Source organism: Charadrius vociferus, unplaced genomic scaffold, assembly GCF_000708025.1.
Source record: "Charadrius vociferus isolate BGI_N301 unplaced genomic scaffold, ASM70802v2 scaffold53, whole genome shotgun sequence".
Taxonomy (NCBI): Eukaryota; Metazoa; Chordata; class Aves; order Charadriiformes; family Charadriidae; genus Charadrius; species Charadrius vociferus.
In genome coordinates this window covers 533,827-556,129 of record NW_009647574.1, presented here as the reverse complement: position 1 = coordinate 556,129, position 22,303 = coordinate 533,827, and the positions used below count along the sequence as shown (strand labels likewise).

At 39.6% G+C, this 22,303-nt stretch overlaps 1 protein-coding gene across 1 annotated transcript in view; it reads left to right on the top strand.

The window, feature by feature from the left end:
* The first annotated feature begins 758 nt into the window (after nt 1–758).
* Nucleotides 759–22,303, top strand: part of TCERG1 (transcription elongation regulator 1) — a 32,635-nt gene continuing 11,090 nt past the window's right edge. The window contains exons 1-13 of the mRNA XM_009880907.1: nt 759–983; nt 4,386–4,538; nt 4,749–5,004; nt 7,735–7,977; nt 11,799–11,861; nt 13,191–13,391; nt 14,672–14,787; nt 15,901–15,989; nt 16,997–17,157; nt 17,987–18,053; nt 19,105–19,240; nt 20,182–20,271; nt 21,031–21,149. Of these exons, the coding sequence (XP_009879209.1) occupies nt 759–983; nt 4,386–4,538; nt 4,749–5,004; nt 7,735–7,977; nt 11,799–11,861; nt 13,191–13,391; nt 14,672–14,787; nt 15,901–15,989; nt 16,997–17,157; nt 17,987–18,053; nt 19,105–19,240; nt 20,182–20,271; nt 21,031–21,149 (1,919 nt within the window). The remainder of the gene's footprint in view (nt 984–4,385; nt 4,539–4,748; nt 5,005–7,734; nt 7,978–11,798; nt 11,862–13,190; nt 13,392–14,671; nt 14,788–15,900; nt 15,990–16,996; nt 17,158–17,986; nt 18,054–19,104; nt 19,241–20,181; nt 20,272–21,030; nt 21,150–22,303) is intronic.

The following is a 22,303-nucleotide window of genomic DNA, read 5'->3' as shown; positions in this document are numbered from 1 at the left end:
CTTGGCGCCCTGGGCGCCGGTAGCGGCCCGGGTCATGAGAGCAGGGGCTGCCCCGCGGTCCGGGCGCTGAGCCGCGTGTGTGTTGCCGTTCACCTTCTCATAACCTTTGTTTTTTTCAATTTTGAGTCATCATGCCAACATTGGTATTGCACTGGCACTAAATGGTGGGCAAAATTGTTTTCCTGAGAGCAGCAGAAGAGCGTTTGTTGGTTCTAAAGGTGAACGTTTTTTTCTATATATATTTACAAAGCTCCCCGTGTAGAGGGTTGGGTGGCACAGTGGGTTTAGCGTGATGGTCAGAGTTTAGATCCTACCGTAGGTCACAAATGCGAAGGATGTAGGTAGTCCCGACAGACACTCATGCTAGAGAATAATTAAAACCCTTGGCATGATTGACAGACGTTGCTTGAGAAGTCTAGGACGTATGTACAGACAGGAATCAGAGTTGCAGGTCGTGTTGAAGGAGCTTTGGCAGATCTGGATGTGGTTCTGCAATGCCTGCCTGCCCTGATCCCAGCTGTGGGTTATCCATTTCCATAAGTAAAAATTAACAATTGAGGACTAATGAACTTGAGTTGCAAAGGGGAAAAAACTATTGAAGTAGTTGCACGCTTAATTTGTTTATTCAAACTTGGCATTTTTTCCACACCCTTTTGATTTTTATTAGGGTTTTTCCTTGTTTATTGTAAGAATTGATTTTCCTACAGCTAAGCAGCAAACTGAAACAAACTTTGTTTCCCTTTGGCCTTATCCACAGAATGGCTCAGCAGCAAGCACTGAGATTCCGTGGCCCTGCTCCCCCACCAAACGCAGTCATGAGAGGCCCACCGCCTCTCATGCGACCACCTCCACCTTTTGGCATGATGCGAGGTCCTCCTCCACCACCTCGCCCCCCTTTCGGACGTCCTCCGTTTGATCCAAACATGCCTCCGATGCCACCTCCAGGAGGGATTCCTCCACCAATGGGACCTCCGCATTTGCAGGTAAAGTGGGAGATTCTCTTGGTTTGTTGAGTTGGGATTTAGGGATTTTTCTTGTTTGTTTTCACATGTAGAATTAATAAGATAAGCGACATTAAAATGGATAAAAAAATAGCAGGTCGTGACAAAAACATAATGCTCGTGCATGGTGTTATAAAACTAATGCATACCTGTGGTATGTAAACGCAACTTCTGTTCAGTTCCCTGAGGCCATTCTAAATTAATCAATTATGCAGTTAGGATATGCTCACCAAAAGAGTCTTTGATAAAACCTGACTGTGTTGGTGCCCTGTGGCCGTGTAGAATGCAGGATTTGGCTGTGCTCGGATTTCTGAACACCTCAAAGCAAACATGTGAAGTGCACATCAGCCTTCGAGGGTTACCTTCACTCTGCCTGTCTCCGCTTAGCAAGGTAATGGTGGACGCGCACACAGACTGACAGGGAAGGTGCAGCTGAATTCTGTGTGGGTTCCAGCACGAGCCACACCTGCCATCGCTGTCGTAGTTTATTATTACTGGTCACCAAGGGACTGGTTAAGTGGGCAGGTAGCAGTTCTAAGAAGTAAGTGTATAATCAGCGAGGAGGCGTGTGTTGTCTCAGCACCATGTTCAGGAGGATGCATCATTCGTAATGCACCAGAAATTGTCAACACCCTAACAAAGGAAAACTTAACATCTGGAGAAAAGACTAAGAGCAGTCTCGGTATTTGACTGGAGCAACTGCAGGTGGCCCTTGTGGTGACATATTTAGTGTTGGCAGAGGGAGAATGTTCTTTATCTTATGTTTATTGTTGTTGTGTTTCGTTTTGTTTTTTTAAACTTACAGCATTCCTAGCACCTACAGGGATAGTATGACCCAGTTGGGCTCAAGTAAGGTAGATTTCTGTCTGTATTTCATGATGATATATGTTTAAGTTCTTTTGCCTACTTTTAAAGACTGACAGTTTGAAAGGTACAACACTTTTGGGAATAAGAAATGTATTGTTTTAATAGCATTGTAGGAGTACAGTGCTATTAGGGCAGTGTAATTACTATGTGGGACTGCAAGGCGGGCCTTTAAGGAGGTGAATAGTACTATGTGGTTTATAAATAATGGTTTAAATCCACTAATTGTAATAGTATAGTGAAAACTTTAGTGGTGTGAAATTTATTCTAAAATGTAGGGATGTGGGCACGATGGAAAGGCCCATGTCAGCATGTTCTTATTTCATGGTATTTTAAGCCCTGCTTTGCATATGGTTTTTGGCAGCAGGGCTATGGGAGCTTTTTTCCACATCACTCTTAATGCAGGTTGGTTCACTGTGTAGCTCTGCGGACAGCTTTGTGGGAAACGGAGGGAGTGGTATGAGAGGAAGCAAAGATGCAGCAAGGGCAGGAGTGAGGGCTTAAGCTGGACTTCATCTGAAATAAACTAACATCAAACTATAGTTTAATTTTGTGTGTAATCATCATCCCAAGCACAAGATTTCAGGAAGAAACCAGTACATGTTTTCTGTAGCAGTTTTCTCTCTGTCCTCTTGAACATAAATTGTGGTGTTAGAACTTGGACTGCTCAGGGAGGTGTGAAGTAGCTATTCATTTCACTGAAACATTCCCAGCTGAACAAAAGTCCTGTGGAATTGAAGACTGAAACAGTACATTTGAGGCATGTGAACGGTCCCACTCACCTTGTGGAACATTATCTTTTCTATTCCTTCCAGGCAGTACTAGGGGCCTCATTCTATGATATGTTTTCATGCTCATCTTAAGTTTATTTAAGACTCTTTCCACCTACTGCGCCTTTGTTCTGGTGCTTTATGATCCTGTTTTCCCTTTTGGTGTTGATATTCGTGTGCCCATGCATGAGTTTGAAAGCTCTGAAGCCAGAAAGAGTAGTGGAGTGTGCAGTGGAACTCAGCCTGAGAGGGGAGAATGGGACCTTGCTTCCTTCCTTCTTGCAGTTTCAGTAGTCAGCCAGAGTTAATCTGAAGCCCCAAGCCTAGCTGCTGATGTCTCTTTGATTTATGTGATTTAGATTCTGAATGTGCTTCAGCTCTCAGCTGTTACATCATTGCTCTTTTATCATGCCGTGCAGTAAGCATGTCTTCTACAACTCGTTACCACACATGGAATCCATGCACCAAACATGACTAAATTTTTCATGCCGTGTCAGCACTGTGCTCTGCTTTGCACCGAATGTTTGGTTTTTAGCTCCTCATCCTGATTCTGGTGCAAGTGGGATACAATTTTGAAAGGTTCCGTTGTAGAAACGGAGGAGAAGGTGTGCTTGGAGTGGAGCTGAAGGGTGTTGTGGATCCAGGCATCCCCTCCTCACTCCCAGGACTGCTCTGGAACAGTCTAACCTCTCCCTCCCCGCCCCCCTCCTTTTTTTTCAGAAAGCAGCAGCAGCAGGCAAAAAAATGAGCTCTACTGGATTCTTCTTACAGGTTGTAGAGCCGTAAAGAGAAAGATCATCTCGTGGCCAGATGGAGGAGCTGTGGAGAAGAAATAAGAAGGAGGGAAAGGCTGTAGTTACCCTAATGGCTTTTTTTGTTTGTTTCTGTCACACTGGGTTTCCTGCACACATCCTGGCTTCAGCAAAGCCCTCGTGTTCCTGCATCTGTGCGTTTCACTCTCGAGCCTGTCAGTTATGAGTGCAGAGCTGTCTGGGCATTGCCTTTGTGAAGAGGAAATCTTTTGTATCACAAGTTCAATTAGAACTGGAGTGATGGAGATAATTAGGTCAGTTGTAGGTGTATGCAGAATAAGTTAAAGAACTTGGTGGATTTTGTCGACTGTCTTTTTTTATCTGGAAGTATTCACTATACATGTTATGCACAGAAAATTTCAGAACAGTTCAAATAAGCAAGTAGAATAAAATACCTTAAGGTACCTTGATTTAGAAAGCAGGCTTTCAGGTAACAGTGGTGTGCAGGGCAGGCCTGCATTTCTTATGATGATGCAATAATGAAAATGTAATTTGATTTTGGGTTTTTTTTATATGTTTTTTTCACTGGGAGTGTCATTGTGTAACTGCTTACATTTGATTCACAGCAGGGGATGTCTGAGTGGCAGTTATTCAGGAGCAGTTCTTCCATTCTTTTTTTTGCATTGGGATATTTTCACCTTTTCAGGAGAGGAGTTTTCTCTCACCCACCTCTTTTCATGCCACTTTTTTTTCTGATTCTTTGCATTTATGTTAGCATCTCAGAAGTGAAATGCTTACTGCAGCTGTTCCACCATAGGTGGCAGCTTGTCAGGAAGCGCATTCTCTGAGCTGGTAGCATTAGACTGTGAAAGAAGTTCTCAAGACAGTTAGAGTTAACCCTACTATGGTTGTACTGTCTGTTGGTGCTCTAATAAAGGAAAACTCTGCTTGAAAATTGTTATATTATCATTATTTTTATTGTTATTATGTGCCTTTAGAGACCACCATTTATGCCTCCTCCCATGGGTAGCATGCCACCACCTCCTGGTATGATGTTCCCTCCGGGAATGCCACCTGTCACTGCCCCTGGAACACCGGCAATGCCCCCAGCAGAAGAGATATGGGTAGAAAACAAAACTCCAGATGGCAAGGTAAGATGGTTATCAGAAACAATGCAGTAATAGGTGTTTACTGCTGTTGTGAGCATGTTGTCATACACAGTCTTGCACTGTGGTAAAATCCCATGCTCTTGTCTATCCTCTTATTCTTAAATAGTTCTTAAAACAGGAGGAACTGAACCATTTATACATGCTCCTTCTCCAAATAAGCCGTTGTTTGATGGTGACATTCTTAAATTGTAGGTGTATTTCTATAATGCGCGTACACGTGAGTCAGCGTGGACTAAGCCAGATGGGGTCAAAGTTATTCAGCAATCAGAGCTGACGCCGATGCTGGCTGCGCAGGCCCAGGCGCAAGCCCAGGCACAAGCAGTAGGTGCCTCAACGCCGACCACCAGTAGTCCTGCATCTGCAGCATCTCCATCCACGTCCTCGAGTACTCAGTCCTCCACAACCTCTACCACAACCACAGCCACTTCAGTTTCACAGACGATTTCCAGTGAGTAACTGAGGTTTTCTCCAGCTTTGCGATGGTGGGGAGCAGATGGTGGGGATGCTGCTTTGGGGAAATGCTGCAGCAAAAACTTGGTATCCAGGAAGAAGTTGTTTCAACGTAGAGTGGAGTGTGAGTTTAAAGTACAGTATTTAATCCAAAAGAACCTTGCATGCGAACCTTCTGGTTTTTTTCCCCCAATCTGAAAGAGTTACTTCAGGAGAGTAACACTAGATCAATATGCAACCCTTTTTCTTTAGGTCTTTGTATATTTTTCTTCTGCTGTTACCACGTTATCTCAAAGCTATTATGCATCCATTTCCTTTTGACAAGAGATAAAGCTAAATTATTTTTAAAAGTATCTCAAGAAAAGTTAATCTGGGGTAGGAGTTATAGTTGTAGCAATTTGCTCTTTGTTTCCAAAGTGGCGTCTGGTGCTTGAGGAGGCTGGCGCTTCCAGTGCTGTGCCTGGGTGAATTGCAGAGTAGAGCTTCTTCTAGTCTATTACTTTCATTAGCGTGTTCTTCTGACTAAACCTCTGAGTTCCCATTTGCTAGAGTTCCACAAAAGAAGAAAAAGAAAGTCCTTAGAGCCATTATTGTTCACTCATGACCTTCGAATAATAGTCTGAGGATTACTGCTGTTTACGTGGGCTGAGCCTTTGCTTTTAAGGGTTTGCCCACTGAGGGAATCTTGAGGAAAGGGGACTGAATTTATGCAGCAGGCACGTAATGCATATTTAGGCATAGTATCTACATATAATACAAATAGTCTGATTTATAGTATACTTTGGCATATCTGTGCTAACAAAGTGCCTCTAGTGCAGAGCATCTACGTAGAGATGTATCTTGTGTACTATTTGCACATGAGTGTGTCACCAGCAAACAAAGAGTGAGATCACCTAGCAAGAATGAAACAAAGTGCGCTTGTTAAGGAGCAGTTTGGTCAGTGTCACTGTCTACATGCAGGGCTGCTGAAAGCACAGCGTTTATGCTGATCGGAAATCCTGTTGTTAGACAGTCTTGATCATTGTAGCTGCGCTGGCAAAAATGCGTGCACTGGATTAGGCCGAAGAGTATGCAGGAGATGAGCAATTGCTGGACTGCTTTCACTCCAGCTGTAGTGTGTACTTGCATCCCCTGGAATTATTTCATCTTTTTTCTGTAACAGGCGAGACAAGTCAAGCTTAACTCACCACTTAAACAAAACTTTAGGGGTCTGTGTATGAAAGGAAGTCAGATTTAGGTAACACTCAAGTTACGCTTTTAACACTGGAGGGAGGACAGATCATTGGAGTAGCAAAGAATTTGTATCGCTGAAAGCATTTTAGGGCTTTTATTTAATTTGAAAGGTAACTTAGTACTGTGTTCGGCTGCTGTGTTGAAATATGGTCTACTCTAACCATTTTGCTGAGTAACAAGAATCGGGCAGGAGGTGAATGTTAGCTTCTGGCCTAACGCCAGGCTTTTGAGGACTGATCCTACTTTTGGAATAGCGCTTTCTGCACCTTCTCTCAAGCAAAATCTCCTAATATCCAACGCTGAGAGTCTGTTCCACTTCTACCTGTTCTACCTGCTAAACTTTGTCTTTGCTTTCAAGAACTGTTACTGTTGGTGTCTGTGCCTAGGTGATAAAATTTTATCATTTAAATTACTTTCATAACTCTCAGACTTGGCCTGTAAAAAAACTGGGACTTCTGGCTGAGCTTCATTCTTGTCTGGTACTGATTTGACTTAGGCCTTTAAACGAATTGCATACTGACTGTCTGCTCTGTTTCCCTAAATTTTAGGCAGTGCTAAGAACTTTCAACCTTTCTGAAACACTTAACAACAGATCAAAAATCTGTATTTAAATATTTTAATACTGGTATGTTATTGGGAATGCCTCTGGTAGTCATTGAATACTGAAGAAAATGCACAGTACGCCCATGTATATAATATGGGCATAAGTTGGTGCGTGTTTCCTTTTTTTTTTTTTTTTAATTAGCTTTTTTTTACAACAGTTTCTCTTTCCCTCCACCAAATCTTACAGTGTAAATTTGCAAGGCTGGTCCATGAGTTTAATCAGTCACATCTCTAATTCCTGTTTGCCAGTGCTTTAACACACAGCGCTGTTTATTCTCGATTAAGCACTGATTTCAGTCATGGTGCAAGGATTATGGAATTGAATGCTAGAGTGTATTTTCCCACTGGGAGGCACCGAAGACCAAGAAAGTTCTTGCAGCTTCTGAACAAAAGTACTTTTCTTTTCCTTGCTTATTTATACATTTTTTTGTTTGACGTTTTTGTATTCTTGGATCATAGCTTAATAAGCATAGTCTTAGACAGACTGTTGTCATGCACATGCTGCTGCCGTTATTGTTAAAAAGCAGAACCTGTGTTCATTTAACTTAAGAGCAACCGTTTTCCGTTTGAAACTCTCTGTAACATTCCCTTTCTATTTTTCTGACCAGGGATGCAGAGGTTATATTTGTCCTTTGCTACACCCTTGCTATTGCCGTAGAGACTTGTTAGGTGTAAAGAATGGGACACAGTAAAATTTGAAATTGACTTTCTTTGTGAATATTTAACCTTACAGAGATGGCAAAGGATTTTTTGTCCAAGAGTGTCTTCCTGCTGGTTATATCTAAGCATATCTGCTTCTATAGTGTCTGTTGGGAAACAGAGAGCCAGTATGTTTGCAGCAAATATATTGCAGTGTCTAAGATACAAGGTGTTCTTTGTGTTTTTTTATCAGCACCTACCACACAAGACCAGACCCCGAGTTCGGGTGTTTCAGTTGCCACACCATCAGTCAGTGTTTCAACCTCTGCTCCTTCTGCTACACCTGTGCAGACTGTACCCCAGCCAGTCCCACAGACATTGCCTCCTGCAGTTCCTCATGCAGTACCTCAACCAACTGCAGCAATTCCTGCTTTTCCACCAGTAATGGTACCTCCATTTCGTGTCCCCCTTCCTGGCATGCCTATTCCACTTCCAGGTAAATTGGCGAACTGTAATTGTCTTGTCCGCTACATGTCCATGTTGTCAATTTGTTTGCACTCATGTGTCCACTGTGTACGGAACTTGCCTGAATCCTCTCCACTCAGAGTATTTTTGAAAGAATTCAGGGTTAGCAGACAGACTTTTTAATTAACACAGAACGTGAAATTTTTTCGACATCTAGTTCTTTGATATACATATCAGAAAACAGCTGCATTTAAACATGTAAACATTTTTCTTTTAGATGATAGGAAAATAAAAGAATTATACTAAACACTTAATCTCATGGCACATGGCTATCTGGTCATCCTATTTTAAAAAAAAGTGAGCTTCTGGACAGAATCCATATGTGAGAATATTGTAGCGCTATATTTTACTAATTGCAATATTGCTATAATTTTTTTCTACTTGCTTGATTTAGACCTTAACTCTCGTGCATAAATAATTATTAGGACATGGATTATATCTGAAAGAAATTAAAAGAAAATAATATATTTATAAGCAGGAAAAATTGCCATTCAGCTGTATGACCCCTGAATGATGATAGGTGTTTCCAATTCTCTCGGTTTCAAACTATCAATTATGATGTGGAATGCTTACACAAAATGTTGAGGTTTAAACTGAGGACCACAATGAAGGTATTCAAGATGCGAGGGTATTATAGGCTTCAGATGTAAAGACCATTGAGAAGAAATCTTAGACGGCAGCCCACTGGTTCCTGGGCAACGCGTATTTTCTTTCATTTTTATAAAATATTTAGACACTTACAGAAGTAATTTTAGGCTGGAAAACTGGACTCGCTTGCGGTTTGTAATTGCTGCAGAGGCCCTCCTAAGGGGTCACTAAAACCACTTGTTGCTTCGGTACCATGTGTCAGTTCGCATGGATACGGTTGAGTTCCTCTCCTGGTACCAAAGTATTTAATGTTTTTCTTCAGTGTGCACTAGCGCTGAATGTGTACCAAGAGCTGTGATTTTCTGTTGCAAAGGATGGTTTGAGAGTGCAGTTTTATTGGATACAAGTTATTTTCCAATTAAGAATTACAAAGAAGCAGCTCTGAGCAGCATCCTCATAGTTTTTGACTCTCTGTACAAGCTGAGTGAGATGGCTTCTTCTGTGCTGTCCTTTAATGCACTGGTGCAGTGCATATGAAGGGAGGCCTTTACCTTCCATCGAACTGGCTGGATGAAAAGTAATCCTTTATAACACTTCTTTGATAAAGGATATAAGCATCAGAGTAGTTAAAATGGGTATTAGTTCTACTGACTAAGAGACCAACTTTTAATTGCCTCTGCTTTTAGGATAGTCTTCTAAAATAACTGAGCAAAGCTACTTTAATCTGTAATTTGCTCGAAAAGGAAATTGCACTGTAGTACTCATGGTTTTAGGACAGGAAAAAAATACTATTGTGAACATGATATTCAAGGCTGAATGAAAAATGGATAAAGGATAAAGGGAGAATTCTGATGATGTATATTTGTGAGGTTTGGAAGAACAATGAAAAGGGGAAGCCTTAACCATGGTCAGCTGAATGTCCTTACCTGCAATTTCTGACATCCCAGCAAGGGATCAGCATAGAGTGAAGGGTCCTTACACACCTTTGAAGGATATATCATCTACTCAAGCATGAACTGTCAGGTGAAAAGTGGATGGTCAAAGTGGTAGAGTGCCAGTGGAAGGGGGTACCCCGGCGTGTGTGCTTGGGTTGGATTTCTTCGTGAGCTCTCAGTCAAAAAGTTTTGTGAGTAGTGCAATACAGAAGGAAAGACAGAGCAACAACATTGATCTTCTTCTTAAACTCATTTTTGAAAATTATTTTTTTCAAAACTTCCCTGGTAACAAGTCTTAGATCTGGCCTCTTCTCCTGTTCTCGCAGTGAGATGAGCCTTTTGGGTGGAACCCGCAGTACCTAGCAAGGTTATCTAGCAGTAAAGTGTGTGCTTCCACTAACAAGTCTAATTCATCATTTTGCCGGATTACAGAATAAAATCAGTCTGCTTCTTTCAGTTAATTATGGCTTGAGTTGGTTGTAACGGTTTATAAACACTGTAAAAGTAAGCAAAACCTTTAAAATACTTTGCAGCAACAAGAAACTAAAGAGAAGTCAAAATGACATCATAGCAGTATAAGGTGAAGTCAAAAAGGCGTACAAAGTTATACTGTTTAGATATTTGAGGCTTTCAGCACTCGATACAATATCAGCCAGATTGCTTTCAAGTTACAGAGGCAGAGCTGAACAATACCATTGTCAAGTGATTTCAAAGTTAATCTCTGTATTATACTATAGTAAGACGGAACAATGGAAGAGTTGATTAGTGATATCTCGTAATCTCAGATCTTAAAAAGTAAGTCTGCTTTCTCTTAATTCATACGTTAAAAGTTAGTTGTATGTTTGAGAATGAACTTGGCGGAGGACACAGCTTGGGTATTTGCTAAGTCTTATCTGCGCTGCAGTATCTCTAATTTCAGTGATCCCGCAGATGGCATTATTTATACTGACCCAGTTTTAAGACATGCTGTAACTTCCTTAACAAAACGAATTTTCAGATTAATTTTCAAGTATGTAACATGATACTCCCCCCCAAATTTAGACAAAGACTTCATTCAGTGCTGTTTGAGTCAATGTCTTTGTGTCTCAATTCATATTTTTTTTTTCAAAACTAGTTTTGGATTCTTTTATTGAAATTATTGTTAAAGAACGTCACAATTGTAATCTCAAAGAATTTTTAAAAATAAATTGGCAGTACTTTTGTATGCTTTCAATACTGGATCTTTAATGAAGAAAAATAGAAATTACTTTGGTTATAAACACAGGGGTTTAATTTCACTTTGCGCTGGCGGATTTCCACCTCAGATGGTGGACCTGAAACCATTTAAGGGGAAGGCCCTCAAAAAGGAATGGACCAATGTAGAGAGAACTTCTAGTTTCCTTCTACACCCTAAAATGAAGGGGTTTTTGGAAATGTGTTCCCTGGCCACTGTCTAATTTCCTCCTGAATTTTGCATCTAATTGCAGAGGATTACACACTTCCCTGTCATTCCTCCGTGAGCTGGAGAGCAGAACAGTGCATGGTGATGCCTTTTTGAGGGCTCGTTTTGCTGCCTTGAGAGCGTTTTTCAGCTCGTGACATTCTTGATAATGAAAAGTAAAGTGTTCGCTGCCGCTGGCCTAGTGCAGCTTTGTGTACCTCTGTTTGCAGCTTCCTTGCTTTTATTCCCCCCACCCTTCTTCTGCCTCCAGCCGTTCCCTCCTGACCCTCGCAGCCTCAGCCTTCCCTCGGGGTTGAACTTGGCTTTCACCCTGCCACGCTTCGCTAGTCTGACCAGTTTAAATCTGTCCTTCAACTCTTACCGCTGCTTTCTAAATGCAGCAGCAGACCGAAAATAGCCGAGACCGTTTATTTCGCTTTGCTGCTGCTCCCCTGATGGGTCTGAGCAAGGGCTGTCCATGGAAGGCAGCGGCGCCGGTGGGACGTTTTCCCGTGGTGCTGCCCTGCACGGAGAGCTGAGTGCCCCCTTGGATGAACTTAAACCCCTGAGTCTTCACTGAAATACTTTTTAATGACATCCCCATAATTTGCGAAACAGCTGTTTTAATGTAGGCAGAAACTGTTGCTGCATCTTAAAATTAGTTTTATATTTGATCTGGCATGAAATGTTGGAGCAAAAATAACTCGCATTTTCTTGCCGGGAGGCGCTCTCTTTGCCAGCTGAGAATGGCATTCCAAATTGTAGCAGGAAGTCCGTAGCATCCAGACTCCCAGTGGTAGCTGACGTACAATGGCAGCTTTCCAACATGCTTGCTTATCCGTTTTACAGGTGTAGCAATGATGCAAATAGTCAGCTGCCCGTATGTAAAGACAGTCGCTACCACCAAGACCGGTAATTTTCAAAACCATCTTAGTTCGTTTTGTCTGTAAGTTGGCATGGTAGTGAATGTTGTTGTTTATCTTTTATTTATTTATTTGCTTCCCCAATTGAATGAGTAGCTATACTTTGTTTTCAAAACCAGTATAAATGCAAATATCATATTTGGCCAGGAAATAACTTTCCCAAATAACTGTTAGTTTTAGCTTATTTTATAAAAAAAAAAACAGTACAGTTTTCTGTAATCATTGAGTTCTGTAATAACTGTGAATCTCTCCATGCCCATACTTCTTAGTTACTAGTTTCTTGTGTGTGGATTTTTGTTTTTCCTACTTCCACATGTATAGTGACATGACTGTGCTCGCATGTTGGTGTGCGTGTATGTGCGTCTTAGTATAAATTTTCATTTTTCAAATTGTGGATTTAAGAAAAGTCACTTACTGAGAATACTTTATGGCAATGTGTAATGTGAGCTTTTCCATTATTGAAAAAGATAGACTTTTTCATATAACGTTAAAGGCTCAAAATTATGATCTTGTAGTTCCAGCCCTATCCAACTTGTTTTTCTAGAACTTGTCATTCCAAATATGTTCAGTATATCCATTTTGGTGGATGAGTAGAGAAGTAATAGGATAATGTAGCATTCTGGCTTTCTTATCTTTGGATATTTACTTGCCATTTTGCTTTAGGATGTGAATAAAATGTTTTTTCCAATCAGTCTGCAGTACTAAAGAAAACAATGGCGCAAGCTGATATTATTTCATTCTCATCAGTTTATATCCAAGGCTCAGAATTAATGTTAACTTTTTTAAAGTCAGGATTTAAGATTTACCAGAATTCCAGTCTGTATTATGTGGCTCAAATTCAAGCCGCTGTTGTCTTTTTTCAAGAGCAGTGGCAATATCTCTTAAAACAACAGCATAATTAAACAGTGGAGTAGATTTTTTTTTTTTAAATTATTAGATCTCTGTAGCAAATAATTAAGATTGTTTTAATAAACAGAGCACTTAATTTTGAAGTATTAAAGCAGATGTCTGAAAACTAACAAGCTTTGTGCTGTGCAAAATTACACATTACTCTAATTAAAATAAAAAGCCATCTAATTTGCCTGGTAATATGGGCATTGTAATATGATCGTAAAGCACAGGAAGGAAATCTAGTAGCAAGGCATTGCTTTTCAACTTAATTTTGAAAACAATGTTTGTATTTATTTATATAGGTTGATAATTTGTAAATTAAGTCAGTAAAGTGCTAGGTTTTGGTTCTTGGGTAGCTCATGGTCACTTACTGTCTTCTTTCCTTTTCTTTTTTTCTTTTTGCTTTGTTTTTTCCATCTGTGTCCAGGTGTCTTGCCAGGCATGGCCCCTCCCATCGTCCCCATGATCCATCCTCAGGTCGCTATTGCCGCTTCCCCGGCTACGTTGGCTGGAGCAACAGCAGTCTCTGAGTGGACAGAGTACAAAACAGCAGATGGAAAGACTTACTATTATAACAACAGGACTTTGGAGTCAACATGGGAAAAACCCCAAGAACTGAAAGAGAAAGGTACTTTTTTTTTTTAATACAGCTGTATAGTAGGCAAAATTGCTTAGACCACTAATGGTTTGAAAATGTGAAAGAGAATATTTCTAATCCCTTGTCTCCCTTAAGAATATTTTGAAATCCTGATTATAAGTATTTATTTGAATTGGTCTTGGGTCTGAAAGTTCTAGTCTCTTTGTTTCCCAGCGTATTGTAAGAGTATTTGGTTCTAGAGTTGCTTCCAAATCCTGTGACGCTTGGGTAAATGTGTGTTTCCACTCCAGTGGAAAGTAAGTACTTTACGTACTCACGTGTTTGAGAAGATCCTGATTGCAGAAAAATAGAAAGTGAGAGGACAACTCGGGTATTCTAAAGACTGTAAACCAGGGAAGAACGAAGATTGTTGAAAGGCTAAATTTCACATCTTCAAAAACTAGATATATAAACATATTTGGAATATGAAGAAAAATTAAATTCTCTCCACCTGTCCACATCCCGAAGTCATATTCTAGTCATATTCTGTGACTTGTGCTTGTTTGAGTCCACGTTATATCCACAGCTGCTGTTATATTGGAGGGAAGGTGTTCTTTTATTGTAAATAAGGAAGAAGGGGCAAAAATCCTGTGGCCTTTTTTCAGTTTGTAAAGTCTTTTAGGAAAACGAATCCAGTTGGGTGCAAATGGTTCTACTTGTCTGTTGAATTTTTCAGTTACAAGAAATCTGTTTAGACAAATCCAGAACACTTACACAGTTAGCTAGTTGAATACCTTCTTTCTAATAATTCAGGTTTAAATAATAGGTCTCTCTACTGCGGTGAAACCGTTGAAGACAGCAGATACTAGTTTTGCTGAGTAAAGATTATACATTTTATAATTTTTTTTAAATGGGTGCAGAGCAATCCTCAGATGATTCTGCATGAATTCTCTCCGATGTTTAGTTTTTGCCAACAGCATTTCAAATCTGAAAGTTGTCTTCAGTATTGCACTCTTGGTTGCAACTGTTGGTTGATATTTTTATTGGTGTTTCAGCTGTTTCTGTTGGTACACTTCAGTTGGCTTTTTCATATAATAGGCTGCCGTACAATATTTCATTTTCTAGTCCCCAGTAGATCTCGGTACAGGTGGTAATCGCATCTTTATAAGCAGAAACTGTAAAACCCAAGAAGGACAGAAAGTGGTGAAAATACATTAAAAATAAGTTTTGTTTTGCTGTTGTGCTTGGAAAATCATACTGATAAAAATAAGCTTGCCGTGGTTCTAGAGTAGTTTCCTAATAATACTAAGGAAAGTTCTATCTTTATTTAGAAAAAATGGAAGAGAAGATCAAAGAGCCAATTAAAGAACCTACGGAGGAGCCTTTACCAATGGAGACCGAAGAAGAAGAGCCAAAAGAAGAACCTATAAAAGAACTTATAAAGGAGGTAAAAGACCTTGCAACCAAATAGTCAGTATCGCCATTTTGAATCCTACATCCTACAGGTGTGGATGCATCTGTAGACCAGGCATATTGACAGCAGACATGGTTAGTAATTTGAGTTCTTAAATTCCTGGGGTGATTTTGAAAGCCTTCCTTTTTGGACTCATAGCTTATTTTTTCCTTTTTTTTTTTTATTAACTTTTTTACATAAGGAAAAAGGGACATTTAAAAGAAAAATGCAGAGTATGTGAGTTAAGAAATTAGTAAGAACGTGGAAAATGTTAGCGGATTACATAGACATGATGTTCTCTCGCTGATTTTAAGGTGTTCGGAAAAATGAAACTTGTCCTGAATGTTCGAAATCTTTCAATTAGTAGCTTTTTCTTTATGTCTCTACTCCTTTATTTTGAACACTTCTGAAACAAAACTTACACGTTCTCCATGTGCCATAACTGATAAGTTTAGCCTGTTAAGAACATGCATTATAGAAAATGTCTGTAGTGTTTACACACTTTTCTTGTAGGGCATTTTGTCATGCTGAGAAAGCATAGTTCTTGAAGATGCTAAGGTGTTTGAATAAAAATTAAAGCTTTTATACTGATTTCTGTGAATTTCAATGTACCTCGTTAGGCAAAAGCACAGAATTCAGTTGCTGTTTTTTATTACCACTCTACCCTGTTTACTTTTGTGGTAGTTGCTAGTTTGCTTATTTATGCTACAAAGGTTATTGCAAATTTTTGACTGTTTCATACTCCATGTCATTTTCAAGTAAATTAATTTTAAGAATAAATCAAAATTTCTTTGTGAGAAACTACACCCTTACCCCTGTACTCAGGCTTTGAATCAGAATTCACGCGGATCTTGGAAGGCATTTAAATAAGGTTTCATTGAAGTCAGAACTTAAGTAAACAGAGGTTTTCTGAATTGAGATTTTTGAATAGCAGTTACTGTTGAAATTCCAATGCTTCTGTTTTAAGCATGGATGAAGTGCAATTGTGAGCTGTTTGTTAGCATTGTTTTAAAATACATTTGCTTGTTAAAAACAAGTTAGTTACTTTATAATACATAATTAGCTAGCTGTCATTGCCTGAAGCCTTTAACTTGTTTTTTCCTTGAGGAGCCAAAAGAGGAAGAAATGACTGAAGAAGAAAAAGCGGCTCAGAAGGCCAAGCCAGTTGCAACCACTCCTATTCCAGGAACCCCATGGTAGGTGACGGTTTGCCCTACGGCCTCTACTGCGGGACTGACACGCCGTTTGCTGTAGCCACCAGGAAGGTTGCGGGGTAGTTGGAACAAGTCATAGCATGTGCAGATCCTGTTCTTGGTATGCTTCTGTCTCAAATAACAGCGGATTCCTCCAGCCGACGCAGTTCGCACTGTGCCGGTACTCGTGCTGTTCAGTGGTGGTGTATAGCCTTTCTGCCACAGGCTAACCGCAGCCTGATAGAGGTACATTACCAGTATAGATTTGGTATCCCAGTCCCCTTCACCTGCCACTGATTCCTCCTGATCTGGTATGAAATCCTGGCCAAAAAAAAAAATATCTTGGACTTCTTTTGCCCTTATGCCTTGGGTAATGAATTGGCTGCTGGCCAGAACAAGCTTCTTTTTGTTTGTTACTTGGCATAGATACTCGTCAGGTGCCCATGTGTATAACGTCGTGAGGAAGTTGCTCTTGCTATAATATGCGTACATCATCTTTGTGTGTTTAGATGATCAAGGTAAAAATCCTGCTGATGGGCAAGGGATATTGGTTTAATTTTTGCAATTTAGCCATCGATGCTTCTTTATTAATGTTTGATATTTAAAACTGTCTGCCTTCACATTATCTCTGTGGTTCTTTCATCCCATCATTTAAAAAATTCTGGCAGGATCATTGCTTTTTCTCATATTTTGTGGGGCATTGAAGAGATGAGGTACGTTTTATCCCGAAATCTTGATTCAGCTGTCTAAACCGTTTTCCTAGAGAACTGAGTATCCTGCAGCTCCTGATAAAAAGCAATTTTAAAATTTCATTTTAAATCTGCTAGCAGAGAAAAGCAATAATTCAGTATCCCATTTGGACAGTGGGAGTGTCTGGTAGCTGTGCAGTAACTATAACCTGCATTGGTCTGTCCCCCTCGTGTTTGCTTTGTTCTTTGGATATGGTCACAGTACGCAGAATGAACAACGACCGAGATGACACAGGGCTCCCTGTCTGCTGTTATTTCTAGGTGTGTGGTGTGGACTGGTGACGAGCGTGTGTTCTTCTATAACCCTACCACTCGTCTTTCTATGTGGGACCGACCAGATGACCTAATTGGAAGAGCCGACGTGGACAAAATTATTCAAGAACCTCCTCACAAAAAAGGAATGGAAGAAGGAAAAAAACTTAGTAAGAGCAAACTTACTGCCTTCTTAAGAAGCCTGAATGTAACTTATCACTTATTTTGTGTTGCTTTCCAAAGCTAGTAACATTTAAATATGTGAGAGCAATGTAAGGGAATATTAAAATATATATATAGCTTTGGAATTTAAGAAGACTGGTGGAAATGCAGATTTATAGAGTCCTTTGGAAAAAAAACAGTCTGTTGAAGAAAGTAGATACTAACAAGGTTCATTTTTTTTCAAAATGCCAACAGGCTGAAAAAAACCCAACAGTTTTTACCGACTAAAAAGGGACTGTGTTTGTTTTATAAGCAAGAGGAATTTGGGGTCCAGAAAAGATTAATCATAATGTACGAATGGGCTCTCACATAAGAGGATTTAACTTAGAGAACATCAACTGGAATACAGTTTTGAAAACAGCTGCCAAGAGCAGAGAACGTTCAAGAGGCTGCTGAGATGAGACTTCTTTCTGGCATGAGTTCTAGTAAATGATCCGGGGATGACATGTGCACTTGGTAGTCGGAGGAGAGCAAAGTGCAAGTAGGTAATCAGAAGATCCAAATGTGCTTCATTAGACTGTTTAGCCTGAGGTTTTTTTCCCCTGGAAATAAGAGGTCAGCATTTGTCATTTTAAATCCAAAGTTGGCCACAAGTCTGTTAGTTCTGCCACCAAGTTCCAATAACATTATTCTGAAAGCAACTGAAAACCGTATGTCTTCCTTTGACAGAATACGTTATTGCTGCACACAGTCCTCTGTTTTTGCACAAGTCTTCTTTTGTAAATTATGAAGTTTTTATAAATATAAAATCTAAAGTATTATTGAATTCTCTTACAGTTAGAGAAGAGCATGAATCTACAGAGGAAGCGAATGAAGATGAGCCTATTAAAATTAAAAAGCGCAAGTAGGTTTGCTTTTTCAATACTAAGCAGTCTGTGTAGATAAAATAACTAAAGTTTTTCATCTGAGCAGTGTGTGTACTGTTGTATTCAGCAGAGTAGAACGGTATCTGATGGGACTGGTGAACACAATCGTCAGCTTTCTGCTATTTTACTTTAGCAGCTCAAGTATTTCTCTGAGATAGTTGAAATTCATGCATAGAGGAAATAATCTCTCCTTTGGAAATCACAGAAATAAATGGTACTCGTTGGTCAATCCAAGGGTTTTTTTGAGTGCCGTTTAAAGAGTTTCCTTCTGTTGCTTGTTTATCTAGCTTGTTAATTTCTGTGCACGAGGTTTTGCTGCCAAAAAATTCAGGCATCTAGATTTTCATAGCGATTACTCTGTTCTCACTCTATTAAAAGGTTTAAGATTTTTGTTCAGCCTTTTGGTCTGTTTTGCCTATTGGAAGTGATATACGTCGCTTCACTCAGAGGCAATTTGCACACACTGTTTTAGAAGTAGTTTTAACATTTTATTTGTTACTGTGTACTCTCAGGGATGATCATAAAGTTGTTAGCAATTAGGGCTTTGAGTTTGTTTGGGATGAAGCGCATTTGGTCTTCGTAATCATAAATCAATAAGCAGCACACTTTTTCCCAGAAATGCTTTGATGTATGAATGAACGTATCGTGTGACAGCGCTTTCTGTTGTAATGATTGTAAGGTGTTCTCAGTTTGAACTAACTGCCTTAGCCGTAGTCTTCTCACAGGGCTTCGTGGTCTTGAACAGGAGATGAGAAACTTAGTGCAGTTAATGTAAAATCTGTTGCCCATCTGGCGAGACCATTGAACACAGCTAGAGTGCGCGAACTTCTTGGCGTCGTTTGGCACTGAAATTATTGAGAACACCTTGGTGCCTGAGCTCTTTCCGTATGAAAGCGTTCATATCCCGATCTCAAAGAATGGCTGCCATGATTTGTAAGCCTGCACTTCTGAAATAATCAGTGCAGTTTCTAACCTGCAGCGTTGATGTATTACTTCTCAAGTTATACTGTATGTTTATTTTTTTTTCAGGAAAGATGATAACAAAGATATTGATTCAGAGAAGGAGGCTGCTATGGAAGCTGAAATTAAAGCCGCTCGAGAGAGAGCCATTGTCCCTCTGGAGGCTCGGATGAAACAATTCAAGGACATGCTTCTAGAAAGAGGGGTCAGAGAAATCAGTGTGTGTGTGTGAGGAGGGGAGAGAGGGAGGGGGAGGTTCAGGCAGAGGTCTCAATCCTTAGTGAATTCAGAACTTGTGGTCCTTTATGTAAGGAAAACATCCTTGCTCTGATTAATGGATGCATGGTACAAGACTCCGTATTTCAAAGAATGTTACAATTATAGCAAAATTCTGATTTCTAAGTAACTGAAATTAAACAGTATCAAGACAGGGTTTTTTTTCAAACTTTTTTCCAAGTTAAGTAATTACCTAATTGAAAGCTGCCATTGAAAATTAAGTACAACACACAAACTGGATGCATCCGTAATGTTTTTGGAAACATTCCTACATGAGAAAAGCAGTTAGTTCCACGGTAGTCTGTACATTCTTATCTTTAAATCAAAGACTTTTTGGTTTCGTTAACTAAATTTGAAATCAGTTTTGATAGATAAATTAGGCTATTAGAATATAACTTTAAAAAAAATGGAAGTGGTTCCAGCTGCCTATGCAGCTCTCATTTATTTTCAGTAACTGGATTTTACCGGTTAGTTTTAATAAAGCTTATTTAAGATGAGCTCAAACGTGTTTAAATCAATCTCTTTTGTAGCGGAACTGTTTACACTCATAACACTTAGAAAAGGTATCGGGCAGGCACGGGATCTGGGAACACAGAATCTCAAGGCTTTCTCCTGATGTACTTTTTTTTTTTTTTAATGTCAAACAGTAGTGGTAATTACGTGTGTATTATTATTTAGAAGTTTTCACATCCAGTTAGTGCTGAAACTTGCTATGGCGGCTTCTGTCAACTATTAGTGGCAAAAACTTCAGGATGAGTTTGTTTCCCTCTTTTCATCAGATGTCCTATAGTTTTCAAGCAAAACTGTACAATTTCTGTATACTTGATGAAATTTGACCATCAGTTAAAACTTGACTTTTTTTAATTAAAGGTCTCTGCTTTTTCAACATGGGAGAAAGAGCTACACAAGATAGTTTTTGATCCTCGATACTTACTTCTCAACCCGAAAGAAAGAAAACAGGTAAAAGAGAAGTCGAATTCACACCCCATCCAGACACAGGTGCTACAGACTTTACCTAAATCCTCAGTCTGCTATTTTTGTTCCTGCTAGCCTTCCAGACTAATCGCTGTTGCAAGGGATTTTTTTTATGATTAGGGCTTGTCTGGAAACAAGCCAGCAAGAACAGAAGTGAGTTGATAGTTTTTATTTTTCCTGTGGTTGGAAGATCTAATATTTTAACACAGTGAAAGCTGTACCCGTCCAGAGAGCTCCCAAAACCCAAATGAAATGGTGATACTCACCAGTGTCTCCTCAAAATATTGGTGTAATGAATAATTTATCTAGTTATTTAAAAAAAAAAAAGTGGTTGGAGGGGAAAAACTAAAGCCCAATTTTATTATTGAGCAAGTTCTCACTCCTGAAGCTTTTCTTCAAAGAGACGTCGGGAAGTGGAAAACTTCAAGAATACAGGAAGTTGCTGCTGTTCTAAACTTACGACCCAGAAAAATGTTAATGTGACATGAATGCATAAGAAGCTTCTTCACAGGTCTCAGATTACATTTACGGACAGTAACTACATGTTCAGCAGATTGAAATTATTTGCATATTCAAATACAGAGAGTCCTTAACCTTTCTTTCTGCCTCATCTATGTTGGCTCTCTGGTGAGGGGAAAGGAAATAGGAGAAAAGGAAAAAAAATGGGATTTTTCCTCCTGCTCACCTAGCGCTTCTGTGGCTTCAGGTTTGTATGTTTTATGTTGGTGACTGGTTTTTCTGTAGGTATTTGATCAGTATGTGAAAACCCGAGCAGAAGAAGAGCGCAAGGAGAAGAAAAACAAAATAATGCAGGCCAAGGAGGATTTCAAGAAAATGATGGAAGAAGCAAAGATTAATCCAAGGTAGGAGCTTCTTTCCTGGTTTTATGCGTAAGCTCTGTTAGAACCAAGTATGTTGGGTGGTATTAGGTAGATTAACCTCTTTCAAAATGGGCGGAGAGGAGAAAAATCATCAGATATTGGTGAAATCTTTTGCCTGCTTGTATTCACCTAACCCATGAAATAGTAGAACTTATGATTTATAATGATTTGCATATTTTAAGTCATTTTGAAGCTATCCCCAGCATGCTATCCAGAGTGTGAGAAAGGTCTCATGGACCACCACAAGTTTTCTTCAGTAACCCTGTTTCTTAAGATTAGTTGTCTCTGAGAAGTACTGGGGAGGATTCTTCAGTTTGGAGGGGGCTGAAGGGATGTTTTCTGGTTACAAAGTATGTTAATAGTAATGTGATAGAATGTTCTGGTTGCTTTAATGTAGAAATTATTACATACCCCTTACATTCAGACCTACTTACAGTGATCATAGTGAGGGGATGACAGTGAATGTACTAACAGTCAAGACTTTATTGCTAGAATTGTTTGTTTCACAGCTTTCTCACGTAGAGGTCATGAAATACGTGCTTATGTCACCAGATGAGCTCTAAAGTGTTCTCTTTCAGCATCTCTTGGCTTATCTGGCATTAATTCTTTTACAGTGAAATAACTCGTTAATTTTTTTTCAGTGACCCGTTTTGGAAATCTGGTGGAAGCCAGTGTTACGTTAACTTCTGAATTACTTCAAATCTGATTAATAACTCTGGTTTACAACACCTGTCTGCTCATTTAATAAGGGTAGCAGTTTTGTCAGGACTAGGCTGGGAAGAATGGAGGCATGGAAATGTTTTAAGGAAAAGTTCATCAGTAATAAGTTTAATATATAATTCAGAGACTAACATATGGACTATTACGTTAGCTTTAGTATCCTCAGCTTCCAGGATATCTCCGATGTGTCGTATTGGGACTGACTCTTATCTCATTGTGGGTTGGGGTGGGAAAGAGAGTTCCAGCTGAAATGCTGTCTTGTTTAATCTTATCCTTTGTCTTCTGGTTTCAGTGTTTGTCTAAAGATATTGCTGTACTTCTGTGAGTGCCAGACTGGTTTTTTTATCATCTGTCTCAGTCCAACATGCTCAAGAGTTTGTGCTCCACTTCTTTTAAACAGCTCTTGTTCTTCAATA